The sequence below is a fragment of the Papaver somniferum genome, chromosome 1, assembly GCF_003573695.1.
Source record: "Papaver somniferum cultivar HN1 chromosome 1, ASM357369v1, whole genome shotgun sequence".
Taxonomy (NCBI): domain Eukaryota; kingdom Viridiplantae; phylum Streptophyta; class Magnoliopsida; order Ranunculales; family Papaveraceae; genus Papaver; species Papaver somniferum.
The window spans coordinates 239,162,950-239,185,709 of record NC_039358.1 but is presented as its reverse complement, the minus strand read 5'-3'; the positions used below and the strand labels follow the sequence as shown (position 1 = coordinate 239,185,709).

Here is a 22,760-nt window from a genome sequence, read left to right as displayed (position 1 = left end):
ACCACAGGGAAACAGAGGATAAAGAAGCTGAAAAATCCAAGGACCAGGCAACACAGACTAACAAATGCTTCAAAAAAAAAAAAAAAAAAACACAGACTAGTAAGGGACGTGTCAAAAAAAAAAACACAGACTAGTAAGGGACGTGTGAAAAACAAAAAAAAAAAAAAACAGGACTAACAGGACATTCACAAAACCAAAGCGGAACATCTTTCCATAAGAGCATGATGTTTTGGAAGGTGATTCCTATGAATTGAGGTTGCAGCCTTTTCCTAAGGCATTTAGTACGCTAGTGAAATATTTCGTTTACGAATGAGATGAAGTTTCTTCACAGGCTAACAGCTGCGGCTAAGATTTGGTCCTCTTCGGGCCGGATTCGAGAGAGATTTTCTTTCCCTTTTCTTGTTTTAAGTTTGATCTTGGTTCTTGTTCCATTACTTGTGTAGGGTCAAAATATCGCACAACATATCAAATGTGCATCATTATCAACATCAAGACCATGCGAGAACATAGCATGGCCGTACGAGAAGATCCAATATGACCGTGCGAGAACATCGCACGTTAGATCCGAAAATAGGGCAAATATTAGTTGTACCGCATTACATATTAGCTGTCATCCACTATATAAGCACTTATATAAAGAGAAAGGAAGGAAAGAGAAAGTATGATGACAAGGGAGGACACATTTATAAAGAGAGAAAACAGAATTTGTATTATTATCTCCTTCTTCTTCCTTCATTAACCTAGAGCTCCAAATACTCATTAATGGAGTCTCAATGTAATCTAAATGTAATTTCAACAATCATAGTGTAGCCTAACCCCGTGGATGTAGATCACATTGATCGAACCACATAAATCTTGTGTCTTATTTTATATTTCCATTATCTTTATCATCATTTTCATGTTAAATAAGTTTAGATCTAGAAATTAGTAATGGGGTGTTAGTTGTGGGATTTCCTGCAACTACAACTTGTATGACATTCGATTTTACTTCCTAATGACCTTATTTTGTTTTATTGGGTACTATAAATAACCCATGCCATAACGACGCGACATGAGGCTAAAATAAAGTTTTGGTAAACGTCTCATAAAATAAAATAAGACTTATCTAATTAACGATTATATTTAATTATATTTCGAAATGTTGTGAGGTCGAACTTCACACATATGAACTTGTGGTTCAGGAAGTCTATCATATAAATAATTTTCACATTTGGTTTTAAGTACAATGGATTAAAGAGAAATTACTAAAATTAAATCTTGCTGATCAAATTGTTTTATCATGTTAAATATTATTTTTGATAAATCAAACCAAGAAAGCATAAGCTCGAGAAAGTTTGGATTAATATACAATATGTGGAAGATTGAATCGTGAATCCAGTTAACAACGCGAGGCAGTTTACCAATTCATTTTACTAAATAAAGGAAATGTAAAGTTGTTATCTAGTTTTCTTGATAAAGAATTTTTCTTACATGTTATTAATTTTATCTTGAAAAAGTATATACCTTTGGTTTCTTCCTATAAACATACAAAATGAGGGAGGGCATACATGATCAAAATAGAAATTCTAACAACATAGATTTTTTTTCTGTCAATTTTACTTGATTGACGAAGCTTGACTGATTTTGAAAAAAAATAAAATGTAGATTGTATCATACTTATAACCGAAAAAAGATAAAGAATACTCTTAAAATAAACTTGCTTTGAATTTATTTAACTTAAGTGAAGAAATTCAATCAATAGTAAATTCTATGACCCTAATTATGAAGGAACACAATCGCTTTAAGTTCATAATAAAAGAGTTTACAACTTTTACATCCGTCAGATGTCTTTGGCTGGGATGAGACTGAGATGGTCAGATGTAATGTTTGTTCTAAAAATGTTATATATCCGTCCAAGCTCAAAAACCCCTTCTGTTTTGTATTATAGATTCACAATTAGAAAAGATAATCTTAGGAAATATGCAAATTTTTTTGGAATATGAACTACTTTTTCCATCTTAAGCATTTGCTAAGGGGTGTTTTAAAAGTATAAAAAGTCCAAGTTATTTTTTCATTTATTATTAATTCTTTTCAGAATTTTTTTATTTTAGTTTTATTAATTCTTAAAAGAATTTATATTTATATTTCATTTTTTGATTTATACTTTTTCTTAAAAAATTTTACTTTCCGACCATGTCCAAAATAAAAAATAAAAATTGAAAAATTAAAAAATATTTTTAAAAAAGAATTAAAATAATAAATTAATTAAAAATACATAAGCAATTTAGTCATTGCAATAAATATACGGATAAGGGATATCTTTTTCTTTTTTTTTTACTTCAAAATAACCTAGTTTTGTTTTACCCCTGTATTCCCAATTAAATTCCATGTCCGCTAATTTTGGGTTCATTATAAGTTTGATGTAAACTAGAATGACAATAGAAAACTAATATAATTTGGCATACTTGAAATCCTTAGAACGTAACCTTTCCGAGATTAACGATGATGCATTTGTTATTGGCATACTCTTGTGTGGTATTATGCCGTTGTATTTTTAGACCATTATACCTTTATAATGAATGTCATTTAACCAAGGGTGATTTGATGAAACTCAAGGAGTAAAACAATAAAAACAATTTTGTAAAGGAATCCTTTTTGCTTCTGACATTTAAAAGTTACTATTGTTTGTGGATATGTCATATGCAGTGATACTTTTTCTTCTGGCTGCTAAATGGGCTAACATTTTGTTCATTTGGGTCTTACTCATCATCTGAATTTGACTTGGCGAATTAGATGCCAGCTTTTTTTTTTCCTTTATTTTTCCGGTATTTGACTCGACCAAAACATCTGACTCCAAACTATTTGCGTCATATATCATTTTTCACCTGACTCACTGGTATATATCTGACTAGATTCAAAAGTTTATTTTTTTATAACTCTACCGATCAATAATTTTTGAGTCATACATTACGAGTCATATCAGACATAATGAGTCAGATTCAGATATAAGGATAGTTTGGCATTGCTGTTAGTTTTAGAAATGTGCTTTTCTATTGTGTTGTGGTGTGTGTTGTTGTGCTGTGCTGGAAATAAACTGACATGACGTTTGGTAAATTATAATTTAAAAAACATCGTGAAATTAACAAACTATAATTTCTATTTGGTAAACTTATATTTTATAGTACTGGTGATGTAGTGAAAGACGAAAATAAACATATTTCAAAAATTAGTTTTAAATGCACTTTAATTATTATAAATTATATTTTTAATTCTAGTATATTTAACAAAATAAAAGTATTATTTATTTTATTATTTATTAAATTATAATTATGTTTGCTTAGAAAAATATTGTAGTTATTATTTATTATTTTAAAATAAAAAATAGAGAAATACAAATAGAAGTTAAAAGTATAATGATAAGTGTACGACATTCAAGGATAAAACTTGTCTTTATAATAAAATAACAACATTAAAATTGATAATCAATTAAATCAAATTAGGTGGGTCTACAGCTTCTACTTTTCAGTTTTTAAAGCTAGTGCTGAGTAGATTTTAAAAGGAGGCCTAAAATGAAAGTGCTACTCTGCAAAAGCACTTTGAATTTTTTTTACCAAACACAATTTTTGATAAAAATTTGTTACGAAGTGTTTTTGGTCGAAAAAAGCAATCCCAAACACGGCTATAATGAATCAGATATAGATTACTCACATCAAGACGAGTCATTCGAGTTAGAAAAATAACACGTTAAGAATAGGGCTGCACGATGGGTAGGGTGGGTAGGATATGGCCTATACCCGCCATCTTACACGTTAAGAAAATCTTTACCCGCCACCCTACCCACCAAATAATGAATAGGGTAGGATACGGTTAAAAAACTGGCAAATTGATGGTTTTGAAATAGTGATTGTAGTTGTAGTGGTAAACAGGTTCTTTTCAGACTTGTGGAGAAAACAATTTTTCTAGATTTAAATTAAACACGCAAATAAATAAAATAGTTCAAACCTTTAGAGAAAAACACCAAGACTTGGATTCCACCATTGATCCATTATTTGATAAATTCTAATAATTAATATTCATGCAATTTTTCTTTTAGAGTGATTCTAATATTATGCCTTTTGTAGATTTTTGAAGTAATAAATGTAAACACCAAGCATGAAACATCAAGAGTCTTAAACTAAGCATGCTCCATCAAAATGAATCACAATTATTCAATAAAAATCAATTTTCCAATAAAAATTCCATGCAAATAATCATGTAATAATATTGCAAATAAATAATAAAGTTAGAATTATATCATAAATAAGGACCAATGGCTTCCTCCGTCGCCTTGGCTAAGGGGTTTAGCTCCTCATCTCAAAAACACACTCACAAGATGTATTCATGGCTAAATAAGTGTTTTTATTGATGAAAATAATTGATAATTGAAGTTTGTAACGCTGGTATACTGTTGCAGCGTCACTGTTACAAAGGGGTAGTGCTGAAAATAATCGATAGAACACAAGTGTTGTATAACAACGACACAGAGAGCTCGCTGTTTGCACTGTTGAAGAACTACGACCCGCAGTGGACAGTCGATGTCACTGTTGATAAACGACGGCCTTGGAGAGTCTGTTCTTCACGTTCTTCCTCCTCGCAGCAGCAGCAGCAACAATCAATGGTATCTTCCTTGTTTCGGCTCTGAACTCTCTCCTATTTCTCTCTAAACTTTTCTAACCCTTTTTATGACTTGAAACCACTCTTATATATTCCACAGACCCCAAATATCTCGTATAAATTCCGACTTTTTCTTTTCTTTTTCTTCTCTGCGCTGTTGAGAGAATAATCCCTTCTGTTGAGCTTTTTCACGTGCTGTTAGCTATAAAATAGCTACCAAACTCTTCCCTAGACTTGAATAAGACCGTGTACATGTTAATCCATCGTCAAAGTCCTCCAGAAATCTCTCAAAAATCTTTTAAAGTGCACAACATGACACGTCTCTCTGTTTTAACTTTGATTGCTTCTCCCGGATATTCTAGCCCAATTAAGCCCATGAAATCATCCATACTAGAATTCTATATCCATATCACGTCCAACCCAATCAATTTCCGGTGTTTAATCTCCCTAAAACAGCTCCAACAATCGGATCAAAATTCAACAGCGATATGCATGGCCTTTCCCGCCAAAAATCAGTATTTGAAATTTGAAGAATACCTCCCCCTATCCAGTTCTGGTGTCCCTTTAGCATGTGCCTTGAAATGGGGTGCCCCTTAGTAATTAGGTTACCCCTTATCCAAAATCAAGGGTCCGTATAACAAGTGTCCTCTGGGGCATTTTCCGCACTTTTTTCGGGGTTCCTCCGGGGTATTTCTGGGGTACTTCCGGTACACTTCTGGGGCGCTTCCGGCACTCTATCAACGGAGGTCCAAACGCCGCATTTTCAGCCAATTTCGCCGCAAATCCTTATTCTTCTAAAAACACATACAAATAAATAAAATAACCAAATAAGTATAGAATCGAGCACTAACACTATATACAATTGAGATATATTAGACACATAAATGCGTCTATCAGTAGGGTAGGATTGGCGGGTATGAGTAGGGTATGTGCACCCCTAGGTAGGGTGGGTAGGATATGGTCTATACCCGCCACCCTACCCGTTTACTGGCGGTTAAGAAAATCCTTACCCGCCACCCTACCCGCCAAATAGTGGATAGGGTAGGATACGGTTAAAAAACTGGCAGGTAAGGGTAGGGTATGCGCACCCCTAGTTAAGAATCAAATCAATAACCCCTTGACCAGAGTTAGGTCATTCAATCTTGTTTCCAAGATGAGATTGAACCATAATAATATCCAGAATTATATCATTATTCCCCCTGAATTTGACTTCTCAATCAGAGAAGATGAAGAAATTCCCCTTGTTTGTCATTCAAATCAGTGGCATTTTCTGTCTGATTTAGGGCACACCACAGTAAATGAAGAAATGGGTATCAGATACTTCCAGGCCAGGTGAGTTTCCAAATTCTTCAATTCTTTGTCTCTTATAATGATTTTGAGTATCAGATACTGTTATTCTTTTGAGTCCATAGTCATAATCACAAACATTTTCTGAATTAGGTTGTAGGTTCAAATCACATTGATCTTTACCATTGTTAAAGAGATTGAAGGTTATTAGGCAATCAATAGTGTTTAGTGATCACATTGGTTTTGGTAGTTCAGGTTGAAACTTAGCAGGTAACAGATTTAAGACACGGCGCCATTATCTACGAATGCACAATAAGGACTTGGACAAACGTCATATGAGCAATTTGCAAGTTAAAGACCAGGATATCAATAATGTTTAGCTGCTATTTGGATAGTTGACCATATGATGTGAAACCTTACCTACTTTTTTTTTAATAAGGTATAACCATAGACAATTGAGATTCTATATTGAAAATTAACATTTTGCTAGGTACAATTCGCCGATACAGCTTGACCACCAGACTCGATCAGGAAGAGAAATGGCCAGCATGGAATGATTAATTTCACTATTATAACATTATAAACTAAAGAAACTTCATATGACCAGGCAATGGAATAGTATTTAGTTGCATTTGCGATGGTTGAGAAAGTTATAAACAATGTGATATATGCTAAATTAGATGCGGCATCTTTACTTTTCTTAGGAGTGATTGACATGACTTCATAAACAGGGTGGACATTCTATTTTTTTCCTAGATACACATTCTACAATATCTTATATCAAATACATGTTCACAAGTAAGGTTTTGTGATGCTCATACAGCTTGCCATGTACTTGAATGCTGAAAACAGGGGGGAAAAAATCTTGTCCGTTGAACCACCAAGCAGAGGCGAAAATTCAAGGAAAATACCATTAAACTAGTTGATATATGTTAGAAAGGGTCAATAAGAAATTTTTTATTCGAATTGTCAGTCTATGTATATGTAACGAGATTCAAATATCCATCCTACCCTTAAACATCCATCTGAGTAAAAAAAAAATCCTGTGGAAAGTTTTCTTGCCATTTCTTCTTTCATCTGATCAATTTCTCATCAATAATTTAATATACTACTATGGCACATATTCTTACTAATGGTGCAGCAGGAATCCTAAACAAGGTTGTGGATGCTGTTGCCCGTGAGATTGATATGGAATGGGGAGTGGAAGATGACTTGCAAAAGCTTCAAAACACCGTAGAAATGGTTCTTGCCAAAATTGTTGATGCTGAGCAGAAGCATGGGAAGAACAATGAGTTAAGATGTTGGTTGAAAAGCCTTAAAGACATTGCTTATGAAGCGGATGACATAATGGATAGCTTCTCTTACGAAGCCATGCGGCGTCAGCATGAAAAGCGCAGCGTGAAGAATAAGGTACTCGGTTTTGTTTCGTCTTCCAATCCACTCGCATTCCGTTTGAGTATGGCTAAAAAACTCAAAGACATTAACAAAAGGTTAGAGGTAGTTTCCAATGATATGGGTAACTTTCAATTGCAAAGTACACCAAGTAATACTATTATCGCGCATGATGATAGTAGCGAGCAACTGAGTCTACAAACAAGGTCGTCGGTGGATGAGTCAGAAACTCTTGAAAGCAAAGATGATAAATGTTGGTCGATCATTTCGAAGAAAGCTTTTTCTCAAGGGAGGGCACTGAAGACTTCTAAGATGACTAAAAAAGGAAAAGAGATTTCAAAAATATATGGTGGCTTACCGCTTGCAGAAAGTGATTGGTTATCTATTCAACAAAATAATAATTGGGATTCCCCGGGAAGTCAGAACAAAGTAATACCGATACCAAGATCAAGCTATGATATTTTGTCATCTCAATTGAAACAGTGTTTTTCATATTGCTCCCTATTTCCCAAGGACTGGGAGATCAATAGAGAAACTCTTATTCAGTTATGGATGGCTGAAGGATTCCTTGATTCGTCTCTACAAAACAATAGATCGATGGAAGATACCGGCAAAGAATGTTTTGAGAGATTGTTGGGGAGCTCATTTCTCGAGGGTATAAAGAAAAACGTATTAGGTGATGTGACAACCTGGAAAATGCATGACCTTGTACACGATCTTGCTCAAGCGGTTGTTGGGGATGGTGAATGTGTATCTCTCAAGGTAAGCGAGTTGAATAATGTTTCTGAAGTTCGTCGTTTAGAGTTAACTATGGATTCAGCAATATTTCCTGAAACAACTAGTAATATAAAGAAGTTGCGGACACTCATTGTCCTTAAACCAATATATACCTTGAACCTTAATAGATTCTCTAGACACATGCGTGTTTTACATTTGGGTCGTCCTGGGTTAAACTGTTCAGATATTTTATTCTCAACTTCTAAGCTAAGGCATTTAAGATACTTGAACCTTTCGTCTATAAATTTTAGTGTGGGGAAGAAACTTGCAGAGTCCATCACTAGATTTTATAATTTGCAGACATTGGTACTAAGGGGGTGTCTCCATGTTCAAGATGTTCTTAGAAACATAGAATCATTAAATAATCTAAGACACCTTGATATCTCATTTACGGACATTGAAGAACTACCTGATTCTGTCACTAGCCTCTGTACTTTGCAAAGATTGGATCTCAATCACTGCAGAAGCTTAACCTCCTTTCCCAAGTCAGCTACTGGTTTGAAATATCTTAGATTTCTTGATATGTCTTTTACACCTATTGAAGAACTGCCTGCTTTTATTAGTAGCCTCCACAATCTGCAGACATTAGACCTCACCAACTGCAGCAGATTAGGATCCGTACCAGATTATGTGACAAGTCTTGAGTATTTGAGCATATTTAATTTCGAAGATTGCACACTCGTAAAAACACTACCCAAAAATTTTGGAGATTTAACACAGCTAAGGTCTCTTAACCTGGGTGGTACTGGTGTCAAAGTATTACCGGATTCTTGTGTTTCCCTCAAAAATCTTGAGTTTCTTAATCTTTTCATGTGTGAGCTTCCCCAAGAGGTAAAGTATTGGAAAAAACTGAGAGAGTTTTATTACCGTATCGGAACTCCAGTGGGTGTAGGTGAACTAGTTTGTCTGCAAACATTGATTTACAGGGTAGGAGAAAATGTATTAGGAAAGTCTGAAAGTAATAATGGTATTGAAGAGATAGGAAACCTGAACTTCCTTGAGAAGCTGCATATTATGGATCTTCAGAACGTGAAAGACACATTACATGCTGCGAGAGCGAATTTACAAAGGAAGCAGAACCTTCAGTTTTTGGGACTGTGTTATGCTGAAAAATTGCTGGAGGAGAAGTGTTATAGTGACAGTAATACGGTGCTAGAAGCTCTCCAACCTCCAACTAATTTGAGAATTTTGAAGATCGTGAACTTTATGGGGTGGGACTTTCCCACGTGGATGTGTGTTCCTTCACTTCCAAATCTGGAACAGTTGGAATTGGAAAACTGCAAAGAAATTAGACAACTTCCAGCAGCGATCGAGCAGTTTCCAGGTCTAAGATTCTTGAACTTAAAACGAATGTCTTTGAAGAGTTTGGATATCGGATTACCTGCCGTACATGAAATCAGTCTTACGGATATGTTCTACCTAGAAGAGATTTGCTGTTTCTGTCCTTTTCTTCAGACTCTCCAGATCGTTGACTGCAAAATCTTGGTCGACATCGCTTCGTTTCCATCTCTACAGCATTTGTACTTAGAGAAGATCGATCACAAGTTAGTAAGCTCGATTGGTCGCAGCTTCACCTCTCTTACCAAGCTTCTTTTAAAACATGTAGAGGAGCTTGATTACTTCCCAGTAAACATACTTCAAAACAACCGCAATCTTCAAATTTTAAGTATCGATGGGTGTAAAAAGTTTGAAGGATTTCTGGTAGAAGATGGTGAGGACGAGATTACACTATTTGGCTCTCTTCAGAGATTGGTCTTGATGGATTGTCCAGTTCTAAAGTTTGTACCAGATTTACGTAAGTGGAATTCTCTTTGGAAATTAACCATCTTCCGCTGCCCTCGATTGTTGGCGTCTTTAACCTATGATCTTAAATCCCTCTCTTATCTCAAAGAATTGTATGTGGATCTTATGCAACGAAATGAGCAACATGAAGATGTATATTATGCAGATGACTTGATCAATTTGTTGCAGTAGCAGGTACTCTCTCTGTCTCCGACTTTAATATATTCCTTTGACCTTATTCTTTGTTTTGCTTTATTGATTATGTGTGATAAAAACTTTGTTGAGGTATATATCTATTGCTAGAATTCTTTCTGAATTTGCTCGATTGTCTTATCTAATGAAATTCCCATTCATAGATGTGTACGTATATGAAGATATAATTCTGTTCAGTCTCTTAATTTCGGCGCTACTTGTAAGCCGTCCTGCTGCAGGTTATCTCCTTCTGGTTTTGTTTTTATTTCTTTTGATTAATTTGGTGGCCTTGTTTGGTTATGCAGCTGAAGAATTTTCTGTATTTATGAAACCTCGGGAAGCCGAAGCCATGGTTTGGTTCGATCACCGGGTTATACTACCTCAAGGATGAGATGCTGAAGCACAGATATAACGTTGAAGAAAAGCTCCCCCCCAAAAAAACACCCTAACACCACCAACCTCCGCCGCAACTCTGCAGGGGTACCACAACCACTTTCACAATTTCACTGAAGAAAAAACCACCTTCGTAGTTTTATTGTGCATTATGTGTTTTCTTTTTTTCTAAAGAAACATAAATTTATTGTTCATTCTAGTATTGCACCGAGCCCTATGTATCTCTGCCACAGATATTATGGGTTTATCTTGCAATCTGAGCTGCGATGTTATTTCTGAATATGTATCCTCAGGTTTATCACATGTATTTTTGAAAATATGCGACATTAATGTGTCTTTGCGGAATGTTTAAGGATTTTCTGCTTTCTTACTTCTCTAGCAATTGGCCTCATTGTAGTACATCACCAGTTATTCTTGCAAATTTGAAGTATAAACAATATTCTCATCTTTCCGTCGCTTCAGCATTTTGATCTTCTTTAGCAGGGCCGTCTCTGACATTTAAATGACCTTGTGCAAAAAAATAAATTCGGACAGCTCTTGATGCAAAAAAATAAAAATAAAATCATGCATATAAATTATATGTTTTCTTCACTGCAATGAAGTTACTACCCACAACTTTATAACATAGTCAAATTGCAGCATAAAACATCTGAAATGAAATTGGAAAATCTCAGGACTAAGAAACGTCCACAGACGGTTGGGGGGCACATCCTAAGTAAACCAAGACTATACAACTAGGGAATCGAAAGGCAGGGTACCTTCATCAAGTTGTAGATCCTTAGAGAAATCAAAGTGCACCCAGGTCGCCTACAATAAGAAGATGTCATAATCACTTGTAATCAGTTCACAATTCACAAGCATTTATTCAATAAATTTAATTGGAATATTTTGATAGGAAATGGTCCGTATGGTATTATCAAATTTGAAACAAAATCACTAGATACAAATAAAAATTTACCATTCCAATGTCACTGCATGTATTAACTTAAACTTGAAAAACCATGAAAAAAAAAGACCAAATCAGTTGGATACTTTGATCAACAGCGAAATCAATGGATCCAACAAAGTGGGAAATTAACATAAGTACTGAATGGAAACCCAAACACAAACTCTAGTTTGCTGGAGTTACACAACTTATGAATAATGAATTTGAACTGTTGATTTTCTCGTACCACTCGCCTGTTTCGGTTGGAGTTCAAGGTCTGGTCTAGCCACTAGGGTTCTTGAGTTCTGTTTTCGTTTAGGACTTTGCAGTTTCCATGCACATTTCCTTAACTTCAAAAAATTTCCGCCTTGTGCTGTTGCACAAGTTGACGGGCTTCAAAGCCGGCCCTGATCTTTAGCAGACACTGGACTTATAAATTCCATCCCATACACATCAACACACGCACTCGAAGTTGCAGCTTCAGCGAACAGTCCAGTCGATGGAGGCAGACTACACTACACTGCTACACCGAAAAAAAGAAAAATTCGCTCGTAACCCTCCCTACCCATAGATGGCGATATATAGTTGGGATATTTAAGTTTAGGTCGGGCTGCGGCATAATATCTGTCGTCCAAATCCTATTGATCCTGACCATCTTTTGTGATCTTCTTTTTATTATGCAGATTTAGGGTTAAACCGGGGGCGAAATTAGGTTTACAGCATGTTTGGTTCAAGGAATTGAATTCTTGGTAATCCAATTTCGCGGGAAATGTGGCCAATTCCTTGAACCAAATAACACAAATCAACTCTATGTAATTAAGAATTTTGATTTCTATGAATCCAATTCCCTCCAAATTGATAGATTTCAATTTAATAGTGCAATGGAATTGGATTCCATGGTAAAACCAAAAGTAACTGGATTACTTCAACCAAACGCTTATTTTTCGGATTTGAATTCAAATTCTTGGAATTCAATTTCAAGAATTGGATTACCCCATAATTGAATTCCTAAGAATCCAATTATTCAAACCAAATGAGGTGTTAGATTATAAATTAAAACCAAAATCTAATGTCTTGAATTGGGCATTCTCTAATTCTAGACATACAGTAAAAACTCTATAAATTAATGCTGCCGGGACCATCAAAATTTATTAATTAAACGAGATATTAATTAACCGATAAATTAATAATTATTAATTTATATATTAATGGATACAAGAAAAAAATTCCTGATTGTGGATAATTGTCCTGGTCATCCAAAAACTATTGAAGGACTGCAAAATGTTGAATTACTTTTTTTGCCACCAAAGACAACTTTAAAAACTCAACCTTGTGACGCGGGGATTATACGAGCTTTTAAAATGCATTATTGTCGTCGATTTTATAGAGGTCTTTTAAAAGGCTATGAATTAGGGCCGTCAAATCCAGAAAAAATAAATGCGTTAGATGCAATGAATCTTGCAATTTCAGCATGGACTATCGATGTTCGTGCAAGCACACTTTCAAACTGCTTTCGCCATTGTAAACTTCGATCAACAGATAACACAAGTTTAGAAAATTTGGATGAACATACAAACGGTGAATTCACTCGAGACTTGCAAAATCTGATCAAGAAGTTGGGCTATCACAATTCAATGAATGTCGAAGATGTCCAAAAATATCCGGAAAAAAAAGAAGTTACACAGTTGTTGACTGATGAAGAAATAATCGAGAAAGTTGTGGGAACTGATAAAGATGTGGAAGAAGAAGATGAAAGTTCAACAATAGAGCCCCCTTCACGAAACGAGGCTATTAAAGCGGCAAAAAGAATACTCCCTATGTCCTAAAATTTCTGTACTCTATTCTATTTTCTTCTGTCCTAAAATATTGTCCAGCTTCTGTTTATAGTCATATTTTTCAGTCAAGCTCTCAAATATATCCTTCAAACTTTTACAACACTAACGTCAGAGAAACAAATTAATTTAAATATCACCAATCTAAATATTAAATGATATCTTCCTCAATAGGAAACAAATCTACTAAATCAATCCATAAAGATTTTTATTTTCAGTGATTCTGCTCGTTCCACCAATCAATCCCACTGTCAAACCCACTACTGACTTGAGTTGACTTTTACATTTTCTTCGGTCGATAGCTAAGGGTTTTCTTCTCTGTCGTTTTGTTCAAGCTCTGGTTAAGAAAAAAACAAGGACTATCATTCAAAATTCACATCGAACATTAGTACTTGAACAGATCACCGTTCTTTCATGTGCGGATGATTATCTGATTATTACGTACATGTTAATGATTATATTACTCAGAATGGGATGAAGTAGGTGTCTTTAGAACTTCACAATCAGTTGCTACTATGCAGCTTCTTAGCCATGAGATGAAAATATCAATTTTCTTTTTACGTTTCTGATTCATGTGACAGAGAAAATGATAGTGTTATGTGCACCTTACCCTTCAGTTAATGATTCATGGAATCATGGTACCTACTGCAAATGTCCATGAATACTTGTCTAAACTTCCATTAGGCATAAATCATGTACAAGCAACATAGATGACCAATTTAATCAGTTTCAGAAATAAATTTTCGCGAATATTCTTTCAACCTTTGTTTGATTTCTTCGAAATCCGTTAATTGCAACTTCAGTATTCGATTTCCGCAATGTTTTTTTTTTTGTTGTTGTTGTAAACTTTACCAAATCCACCGAACCCAAGTAGATCTGTGTTTGTATAGGCTTTCGTTGTGCGTTTCAAAGAGTATCCACGAGTACCAACATATATCGATTTCCAATGATCAATCACATCTCTATTCCTAGATTTCTCGTAACCCCCCAAAATTTACACAACAAGATTTTCAGTCCCAATGAAATAAGTTTTATTTATTTATTTTCAGATTTATAAGCTAAATCTTGAACGAGTTTTTGGTTGATATATTTGTAAGCTAAAATTTGTTCAGCTGCTAATGTTTGATGCGATTTTTTGGATGATAGATGGAAGATTTTTGTATTGCCTTTTTTGCGACCAGAACTTGAATGAAACGAAGAACGAGAAATAAAAGTCTAGCCACGTCATGGCCACCTCAGCGGTGGGTTTGAGGGTGGGATCGACCGGTGGGTTGAAAAGAATTATTGTTTTATTTTTATCTTCTATTTAAATATTTCTATAAATATTATCATTACCAATGTTTTTTTCTTACGTACTCCATATACTCCTTTTAATTTGAGTAATAATATATCATTTAATAGGCGTAGTTTTGTACACTCCTCCGGTCTCCTTAATATCTTGACTTAGTCAAAGCGGACTAATAATTTAGGATGGAGGGAGTAAATTTTTGTTGAGTTATGAGAAAACAACACCAAAAATTCTTACAGAAAAATTAGAGATGAAGTTCAATGCGATATTGATTTTAGCAAAAAACTGAAGACAATTAAATCTTTTTTCAAAAAGTCTTCATAAATCATTAATATATTGAGTATATATATATAATGCATTATAATTTACATTTCATATGGGGTCTACATAGATAACCAAAAATATATTGTCTTATAATTTTAACGAACTATTAATTTAGCACGTTATCCCCGACTCGGGGCCGGCCAAAAATATTATTTAAGAGAATTTATTAAATAATCGAGTATTAATTAAAAGAGTGTATACTTCCGCCAACTAATGATGCATTTGTTATTGGCATACTCTTGTCTTGTGCTATGCAGTAGTATTGTCAGACAAATGCAACTTCATAATCAATGCCACTTGACCAAGGGTGTTGGGATACACCTCAAGAAGCAAAAAGGCAACATATGATGAAGAGATTTCTTTTTTATTTGACTTATGAGAGCTATTACTGCTTCTCGATATGTCATGTGCAACAAGAAATGGGTAAATGAAGAAATGGGCACAACACAGTAAATGAAGAAATGGGTACCGTAATTCTTCCTGGCCAGGTGAGTTTCCAAATTCTACAATTTTTATTCTCTTGTAATAATTTTGAGTATCACATATTGTTATTGTTATGATTGCATAGTCACAATCACAAACATTTGCTGAATTAGGGTCCTACATTTGGACCTCAGGTTTTAGGTTCAAATCACATTGATCTTTACCATGGTTATTGAGATTGAAGCTTATGTTAGGATCCTGCACCAAAACTATAAGAAAACGATAGAAATTCTTTGAATTGGGGATTAGCTGGTCACATTGGCTTTAGCTGATTAGAATAGCAGTACCAGTTGAAACTTAGCAAGTAAAAAATTTAAGACACGGGCACCATTATCTACCAATGCCCAATAAGGACTTGGACAAACGTGGTCACATGAGCAATTTGTAAGTTAAAACCAGGAAATCTATAATGTTGCGAGCCCATTTGGGTATGATCGAATCACTATCATTTTGGATGATAGTACCCAAATTTAGCTTTTTCCTAATACTTTTAGCACGATCGATTCAGTCCTCATGAATTTAATAGTTGCCATGGTCTTTGTTTTCGGTAGTGGCTAGTAAGCTTCTTCCATCAACTTTACTTAATGATGCTAATAAAATTTTAGTAACAGTTTTAAGTATTTGCAGCTCTAGAAGGGGTGCAAATTTCCTAGATTTCTAGTCCTTTTAGATTATAATCTCGATGCAAATTATAATCAAAATCTAAGATGTACAATTTGCAAGTCTGAAAATATTTTAAGAGGCAACTTGGCCACCAGACTCAACCATGGCCAACTTGGGATTATAAAGTCCCTGCTACATAACATAATAATTGACTAGCCGATGAATAACATTTAGTGCCATTTGGTATGGTTGAGAAACTTATAAACTAGGTGATATGGGCCAACTTCGACGCGGCATCTTTACTTTTCTTAGTCTCATATATAGTGATTGTGATGACTACACTTAAATAGGGTGGACACTTCTCTTTTTGCTGGATAAATATTCAACAATATCTTATTTCAAAACATTATCGCATTTAATATAGTGAGATGCTCATAGAATTTGTCCATGTACTTAATGCAGAAATAAGTGGAATAATTCTGAGTTGTCCATTGAACTTGCTATAATAACTCCCAAGCAGGGGCGAAAATTCAACGAAACCACCATTTAACTAGTTATAGTATGTTTGGAAAAGTCAATAATCAATAATGGCAGCTTTAGAAAAAAAAAAGTAAGAAATATTGGGTGGATTAGGATGGATAGTTGACCAAAGATTTTCTACTACTTGAATTATTGAATTATGTGTAACGTCAACCCTCACTCACAAAGAGCCAAATTCTTAATAATTTACAGCCAATAGCTAGTTTGATTAAGCAATCAATGGCAGCTTATCTTGACATTGTAAATATGAATTTATGTATTCGAATTTTAAGTCTATACATACAGAACAAGATTCTAATATTTATCCATCTGAATATAAAGTTCTACTACATAAATTCCTATAAAGTTCTGCCGTTATTTCTTCTTTAATCTATCAATTACTTATCACTGTTTCATATTTCTTGTAACTATGGCACACATTCTTACTATCGGTGCAGCAGGAATCGTAAACAAGTTGGTGGATTCTGTTTCTCGTGAGATTGGTATGACATGGGGTGTCAAAGATGACTTGAAAAAGCTTCTGAACACCTTAGAAATGATTCTTTCCAAAATTGTTGATGCTGAGCTGAAGCAAGAGAAGAGCAATGATTTGAGACTCTGGTTGAAAAGCCTCAAGGACATTGCTTATGACGTTGATGATGTAATGGATAGTCTCTCCTATGAAGCAATGCGGCGTCAGCATGAAAGGGATGGTTTGAAGAATAAGGTACTGGATTTTGTTTCATCTTCGAACCCACTTGCTTTTCGTTTGAGTATGGCTAAAAAGCTCAAAGACATCAACAAAAGGTTAGACGTAGTTGCCATGGAAATGGGTAGGTTTCAGTTGCAAACTACACCTGCTAATACTACTATGGCGCATGATGATAGTAGTGGGCAACTGAGCAGACAAACCACCTCTTCGGTAGATGAGTCAGAAACTTTTGAAAGGGAAGATGATAAAAATGAAATCGTGAAAATATTAACAATGGTCAACGCTTCATCATCATCATCATCAACTTCACTTATGAATCCTGATCGAAAAAACGAAAAGGTTGCTGTGATTTCTTTGGTGGGAGTTGGGGGACTCGGCAAGACAAAACTGGCTCAACTCGTCTACAATGACAAGTTGGTAATGAAACACTTTGACCTAAGAATGTGGGTCTGTGTCTCTGAAGATTTTGATTTGAAGGCCCTTTTAGTGAAATTGTTGGAGTCCATTACTCAAAATATGGAGTTCAATAATATACCAGATGTTGGCGTACTGGCGGAAAAAGTTCGTGAAGAGCTGGCTGAGAAGAAGTACTTGTTAGTCCTTGACAATATGTGGAACGAGGATGCTGAGCGATGGGAGAGGCTTAAAAGTTTGTTGGCAGTCGGAGCTCAAGGAAGTAAAATTTTAATTAATACACGCAGAATCCAGGTTGCAGATGTTGTGAAGGGAAGTATTTCTCCGTTCAAATTGAAACATTTAGAAGAAGATGAATGTTGGTCGATCATCGCCAAGATAGCCTTTTCTCACGGAGGGGCACTGAAAACTTCTAAAATGACAAACATCGGAAGAGAGATAGCAAAAAGATGTGGGGGCTTACCGCTTGCAGCAAAATTTCTTGGAAGCTTAATGCACTCTAAAAGTGAAGAAAGTGATTGGCTGTCAATTCAAGAAAATGAGATTTGGAATTCACCGGTATGTCAGAACAAAATAATGCCAATACTAAGATTGAGTTATGATAACTTGTCATCTGAGTTGAAACAGTGCTTTTCCTATTGCTCCCTATTTCCCAAAGACAGGGAGATCAATAAAGAAGCTCTTATTCAGTTATGGATGGCAGAAGGATACCTTGATTCGTCTGCACAAACCAATAGATCGCTTGAAGAAACTGGCGATGAATATTTTGAGAGGTTGGTGGGGAGCTCATTCCTCGAGGGTGTCAAGAAGAATGTGTTGGGTGACATAACAACCTGCAAAATGCATGACCTTGTGCACGATCTTGCTGTAGAGGTTACTGGGGATGGTGAATGCATGTCTCTCAAGGTAAGCGAGTTGAATAATGCTTCTGAATTTCGCCGTTTAACGTTAACGATGGATGAAGAATTATCAGCAACTTTGCATGAAACAATAGGTAATATAAAGAAGTTGCGGACACTTATTGTCCTTGAACCAATGCATACCTTGAACCTTGACAGATTCTCCAGGAATAAGCACTTGCGTGTTTTGCATTTGGGTCATCTTGGTGTAGACTGTTCAGACATTTTATACTCGACTGCTAAGCTAAGGCATTTAAGGTACTTGAACCTTTTGTCTATAAATTTTGCCGTAGCGACGAAGATTGGGGAGTCCATCGTTAGATTTTATAATTTGCAGACTTTGGTATTAATGGGGTGTATTCATGTTCAAGATGTTCTTAGAAGAATAGAATGCTTAAAAAATCTTAGATACCTTGACATCTCATGTACGGATGTCAAAGAACTACCTGATTCTGTCACTAGCCTCGGTAACTTGCGAAGATTAGATCTAAATCACTGCATAAGCTTAACCGCCTTTCCCAGTTCTGTTACTGGTTTGCAATATCTTAGATTTCTTGATATGTCTTTTACACCTATTGAAGAACTGCCTAGTTTTATTAGTAGACTCCACAATTTGCAGACATTAGATCTCACTAACTGCAGCAGATTAAGAGCCTTACCGGAGTATGTGACAAGTCTTAAGCATTTGAGAATATTCAATTTCTCTGATTGCCCACTAGTAAAAACCCTACCCAAAAATTTTGGAGCCTTAACACAGCTAAGGTCCCTTAACCTGGGTGGTACTGGTGTCCAAGTAATACCAGAGTCTTGTGTTTCCCTCAAAAATCTTGAGTTCCTTAACCTTTTCTTTTGTGAGCTTCCCGAAGAGGTAAATCATTGGACAAAACTGAGAGAGTTTTATTACCGTAAGGAGGGCACACCAACTGGTATTGGAGAACTAGTTCGTCTGCAGATATTGAGTTACAGGGTAATTAAATCTGTCGCAGGAACGTCTGAATGTTATAATGGTATAGAAGAGATAGGAAAGCTGAATTTACTTGAGGAGCTACTTATTTTTGATGTTGAGAACGTGAAAGACCCCATACATGCTGGTAAAGCAAATTTGCAAAGGAAGCAGAACCTCCGGTATTTGGGATTGTATTATGGTGAAAATTTGCTGGAGGACAATTGTTGCAGTGACAGTATTATGGTATTAGAAGCTCTCCAACCTCCGACAAATTTGAGAAATTTGAAAATTGTTAACTTCATGGGGTTGGACATCCCCAAATGGCTGTCTGTTCCTTCTAATCTTCCAAATCTGGAACAGCTGGAACTGGAATACTGCAAAGAAATTAAACACCTTCCTGCGGTCATCGGGCAGTTTCAACGTCTAAGGTTTTTTGAGTTAACAGGAATGTCTTTCAAGAGTTTGGATGTCGATCTTCCTTTGGTAAATGAAATCAATCTTACGGATATGTTACACCTAAAGGAGATACGCTGTTGCTGTCCTTTACTTCAGAATCTGAAGATCGTTGGGTCCAAAAGCTTGATAGAATTCCCTTCCTTTCCTTCTCTGCAGCAATTGTATTTAGAGAAGACCAATCACAAGTTAGTAAGCTCTATTAGTCGCAACCTGACCTCTCTCACCAAGATTCTTTTAGCAAATATAGAGGAGCTTGTTTACTTCCCAGTAAGCATACTACAAAACAACCGCAATCTTCAAGTTCTAAGTTTTAATGGATGTAAACAGTTTGAAGGCTTTCGCGTAAATTCTGGTGAGGACGAGATTGCACTATTTGGCGCTCTTCAGAGATTGGTCTTGATGAATTGTCCAGCACTAAAGTTTCTACCAGATTTACGCAGATGGAATTCTCTTTGGAAATTATCCATCTTCCGGTGTCCACTATTGCGGTTGACTTTAACCTATGATCTTAAATCCCTCTCCTTTCTTAAAGAATTGTATGTTGATTTTATTCAACGAAATGAGCAGCATGGAGCTATATCTGATGCAGACGACTTGATCAATTTGTTGCAGTAGCAGGTACTCTTTCTATCTGTGACTCTAATACGTTCGTTTAAGTTTCTTCTTTACATTGATTATGTGTGTAAACGAAATTTAAGAGGTGGTACTGGTTTGATTCTATCCCTCTTATTTACTCTTCTTAGTAGCACTGGGTATCAATTTTCGTTCAGTCTCTGAATTTTCGTCCTACTTGTAAGGCTGCAGGTTATATTCCTCTGGTTGTATTTTTCTTTCTTTTAATTAATTTGGTGGCTTTGTTTGGCGCTGCAGGTAAGGAGTTCATTATTTTGCTACTAATGGATAGTCTGCGAGTGAAAGCCTACTGTTTGCGTAGCAGATCGAGTGATACAAGGATGAAAGATGAAAGGCAAAGCACCCAACAATACATCAAAGAACAGCTCACAGAAATCACGAACTGAAGATGGCCAATGGGCCCAAGCTAGCACCACAACACCACCAACCACTGCTGCATTTTCGTAGGGATACCTCCACCACTGCAGCAATCACTGTATTTTGTGCATTATGCGTTTTTTTGTTTTATCAAGAAACATAAACATTTGATGTTCATTCTACCAAACCCAATGTATCTGTACCCCAGATATCATATATTCTATGCGTTATCTAGTATAGTGTAGAATACATATGTTTCACTCAATACCGCATTACACTTGTTGTAAAATTGGAGTTTCAATAAAGTTTATTGCTTTCGTCGTCTTGAATTGTATGTGTTGCTAGTTGAGGAAGACGAATATTCATCAAGGTTGTTGTTGTGGATAGAGGAGGACAAGGTGATATCGGATAATACTTTCAAGGAAATGCATGATGTTAAACCGGATGCTTTGGTCGAGGGATTTGAATATATTGAAAAACTTACTCATGCTTGAATTTTGCTACGTTAGTTGTTTTATTTTTACACAAAAGACATCCATGTTTACTTTCAGTAAGACATAATTATAATGATTTCGGCTTCGCATCAATTTAGGGCTGTTAAGCAGCCAAACACATTATTGGACTGGCTGTTCCTTCACCTTCACCTTGCTTATATCTCCGAACTAGTTTTGCATTATACAACTTTCCTTGATTTTGTTCTCTCTAAATAATCATAGAGTTTTTATTACTAGTTCTCCTAATATCCTAATTCTCCTAATATCCTAATAATAGAGATCGTGCTGCTTTTTATTTTAATGGGAAACCGAAATCTGCATGTGCAATGGTGATAATGCCATAGCGATGATACTAGCCTGTATCTTTACACTGATAATGATAGGTACATAGGACAGCCAAGGGCAGGTCAACTTGGTGTGGGTTCTGGGTTCTCATGACAGCAGTAATTGAAACGCATATTACAAAGTGAGAATTTCGAAATACTTTTAGAAAAAGGAATGATAGTTGACACAATATTAGAGCCATGCTGATAATATGAACAGGAAATTTATGCTCTTAGTTGATATACCGCTGACAACTTTACCAAGTCTTGCAAGTAGTCCTCCCCGCCTCCAATATGCCACTGGAAACTTCTCCACGTCTTCCAACTAGTCCTTCCAACCTCCAGTAATCAGCTAGCTCATCAACCACGAAAAACATACGAATCCAGGGATAAATATCATAAGTAGGAACTTCACATTCACCCCAACAGGCCCGTAACCTCGCCGTAATCACCATAATCGGCAAGAACTACTGCATCACATTTGTCAACATCGAAGTCAGGTGGCAACGCATTCTCCCTGTACTTAGCATAAGGACAGGGAGGAGTCACATAATCGGGACCATAATTAGCAATGGCTATCTTTTTAGTAGCAAGAATTTGTGCAAGCACAATCTTTTGTTCAGCTGGATGGAGATCTTTTGAGAATTTATGAAGTTGCGACATCGTACTTTTATTTGGAGTTGCCTGCTTGAAGAGGTCTTTTATAGCATTTGCTATCCTTTTGCTGGCACTGACGTTTGGATGTTGATTTGTCACTACAAAAAAGAAGGCCTCTAGGGACGGCCACTTTAAAAAAAACGTCCCAAGATGTTAGTTGTTGGGACACTCGGCTGTAGACGTCCCTAGAGTTGATTATTTGGGACGTGCGACTCTGGCCACCATTATTGGTCAATTAATGGGGACGTTTTATTTTCAGCCGTCCCAATAGATAAGATTTCAATGTTTGTGATTGGGTCATCAGTAATTTATTTATCTTATGCCTAAAAGCACAATATAACATTTTCCTTCTCTTTTTTTTTTGGTTATATCGTCGCTTCTTTCGGTTTATCTATCTTCACTTTCTGCTGAAAAAACTTCTTCTCGTTCGTGATCTTCCC

The 22,760-nt window shown here is 35.8% G+C and overlaps 3 protein-coding genes across 3 annotated transcripts; all 3 read left to right on the top strand.

The window, feature by feature from the left end:
- Nucleotides 1–5,847: 5,847 nt before the first annotated feature.
- Nucleotides 5,848–10,776, top strand: LOC113321106 (disease resistance protein RGA2-like). Its single transcript, XM_026568990.1, has 3 exons — nucleotides 5,848–5,964; nucleotides 7,061–10,065; nucleotides 10,368–10,776. The coding sequence occupies exons 1-2, from the start codon at nucleotides 5,931–5,933 to the stop codon at nucleotides 10,060–10,062; spliced, it is 3,036 nt and encodes a 1,011-aa protein (XP_026424775.1). The 5' UTR covers nucleotides 5,848–5,930; the 3' UTR covers nucleotides 10,063–10,065; nucleotides 10,368–10,776.
- Nucleotides 10,777–12,588: 1,812 nt separating this feature from the next.
- Nucleotides 12,589–13,206, top strand: LOC113273991 (CENP-B homolog protein 2-like). Its single transcript, XM_026523553.1, has one exon. It carries the CDS (start codon nucleotides 12,589–12,591, stop codon nucleotides 13,204–13,206), a length of 618 nt encoding a protein of 205 aa, XP_026379338.1.
- A 3,537-nt stretch (nucleotides 13,207–16,743) lies between these two features.
- LOC113321099 (putative disease resistance RPP13-like protein 1) lies at nucleotides 16,744–21,166 on the top strand. Its single transcript, XM_026568982.1, has 2 exons — nucleotides 16,744–20,474; nucleotides 20,727–21,166. Exon 1 carries the CDS (start codon nucleotides 16,860–16,862, stop codon nucleotides 20,469–20,471), a length of 3,612 nt encoding a protein of 1,203 aa, XP_026424767.1. The 5' UTR covers nucleotides 16,744–16,859; the 3' UTR covers nucleotides 20,472–20,474; nucleotides 20,727–21,166.
- The last annotated feature ends 1,594 nt before the right edge of the window (nucleotides 21,167–22,760 follow it).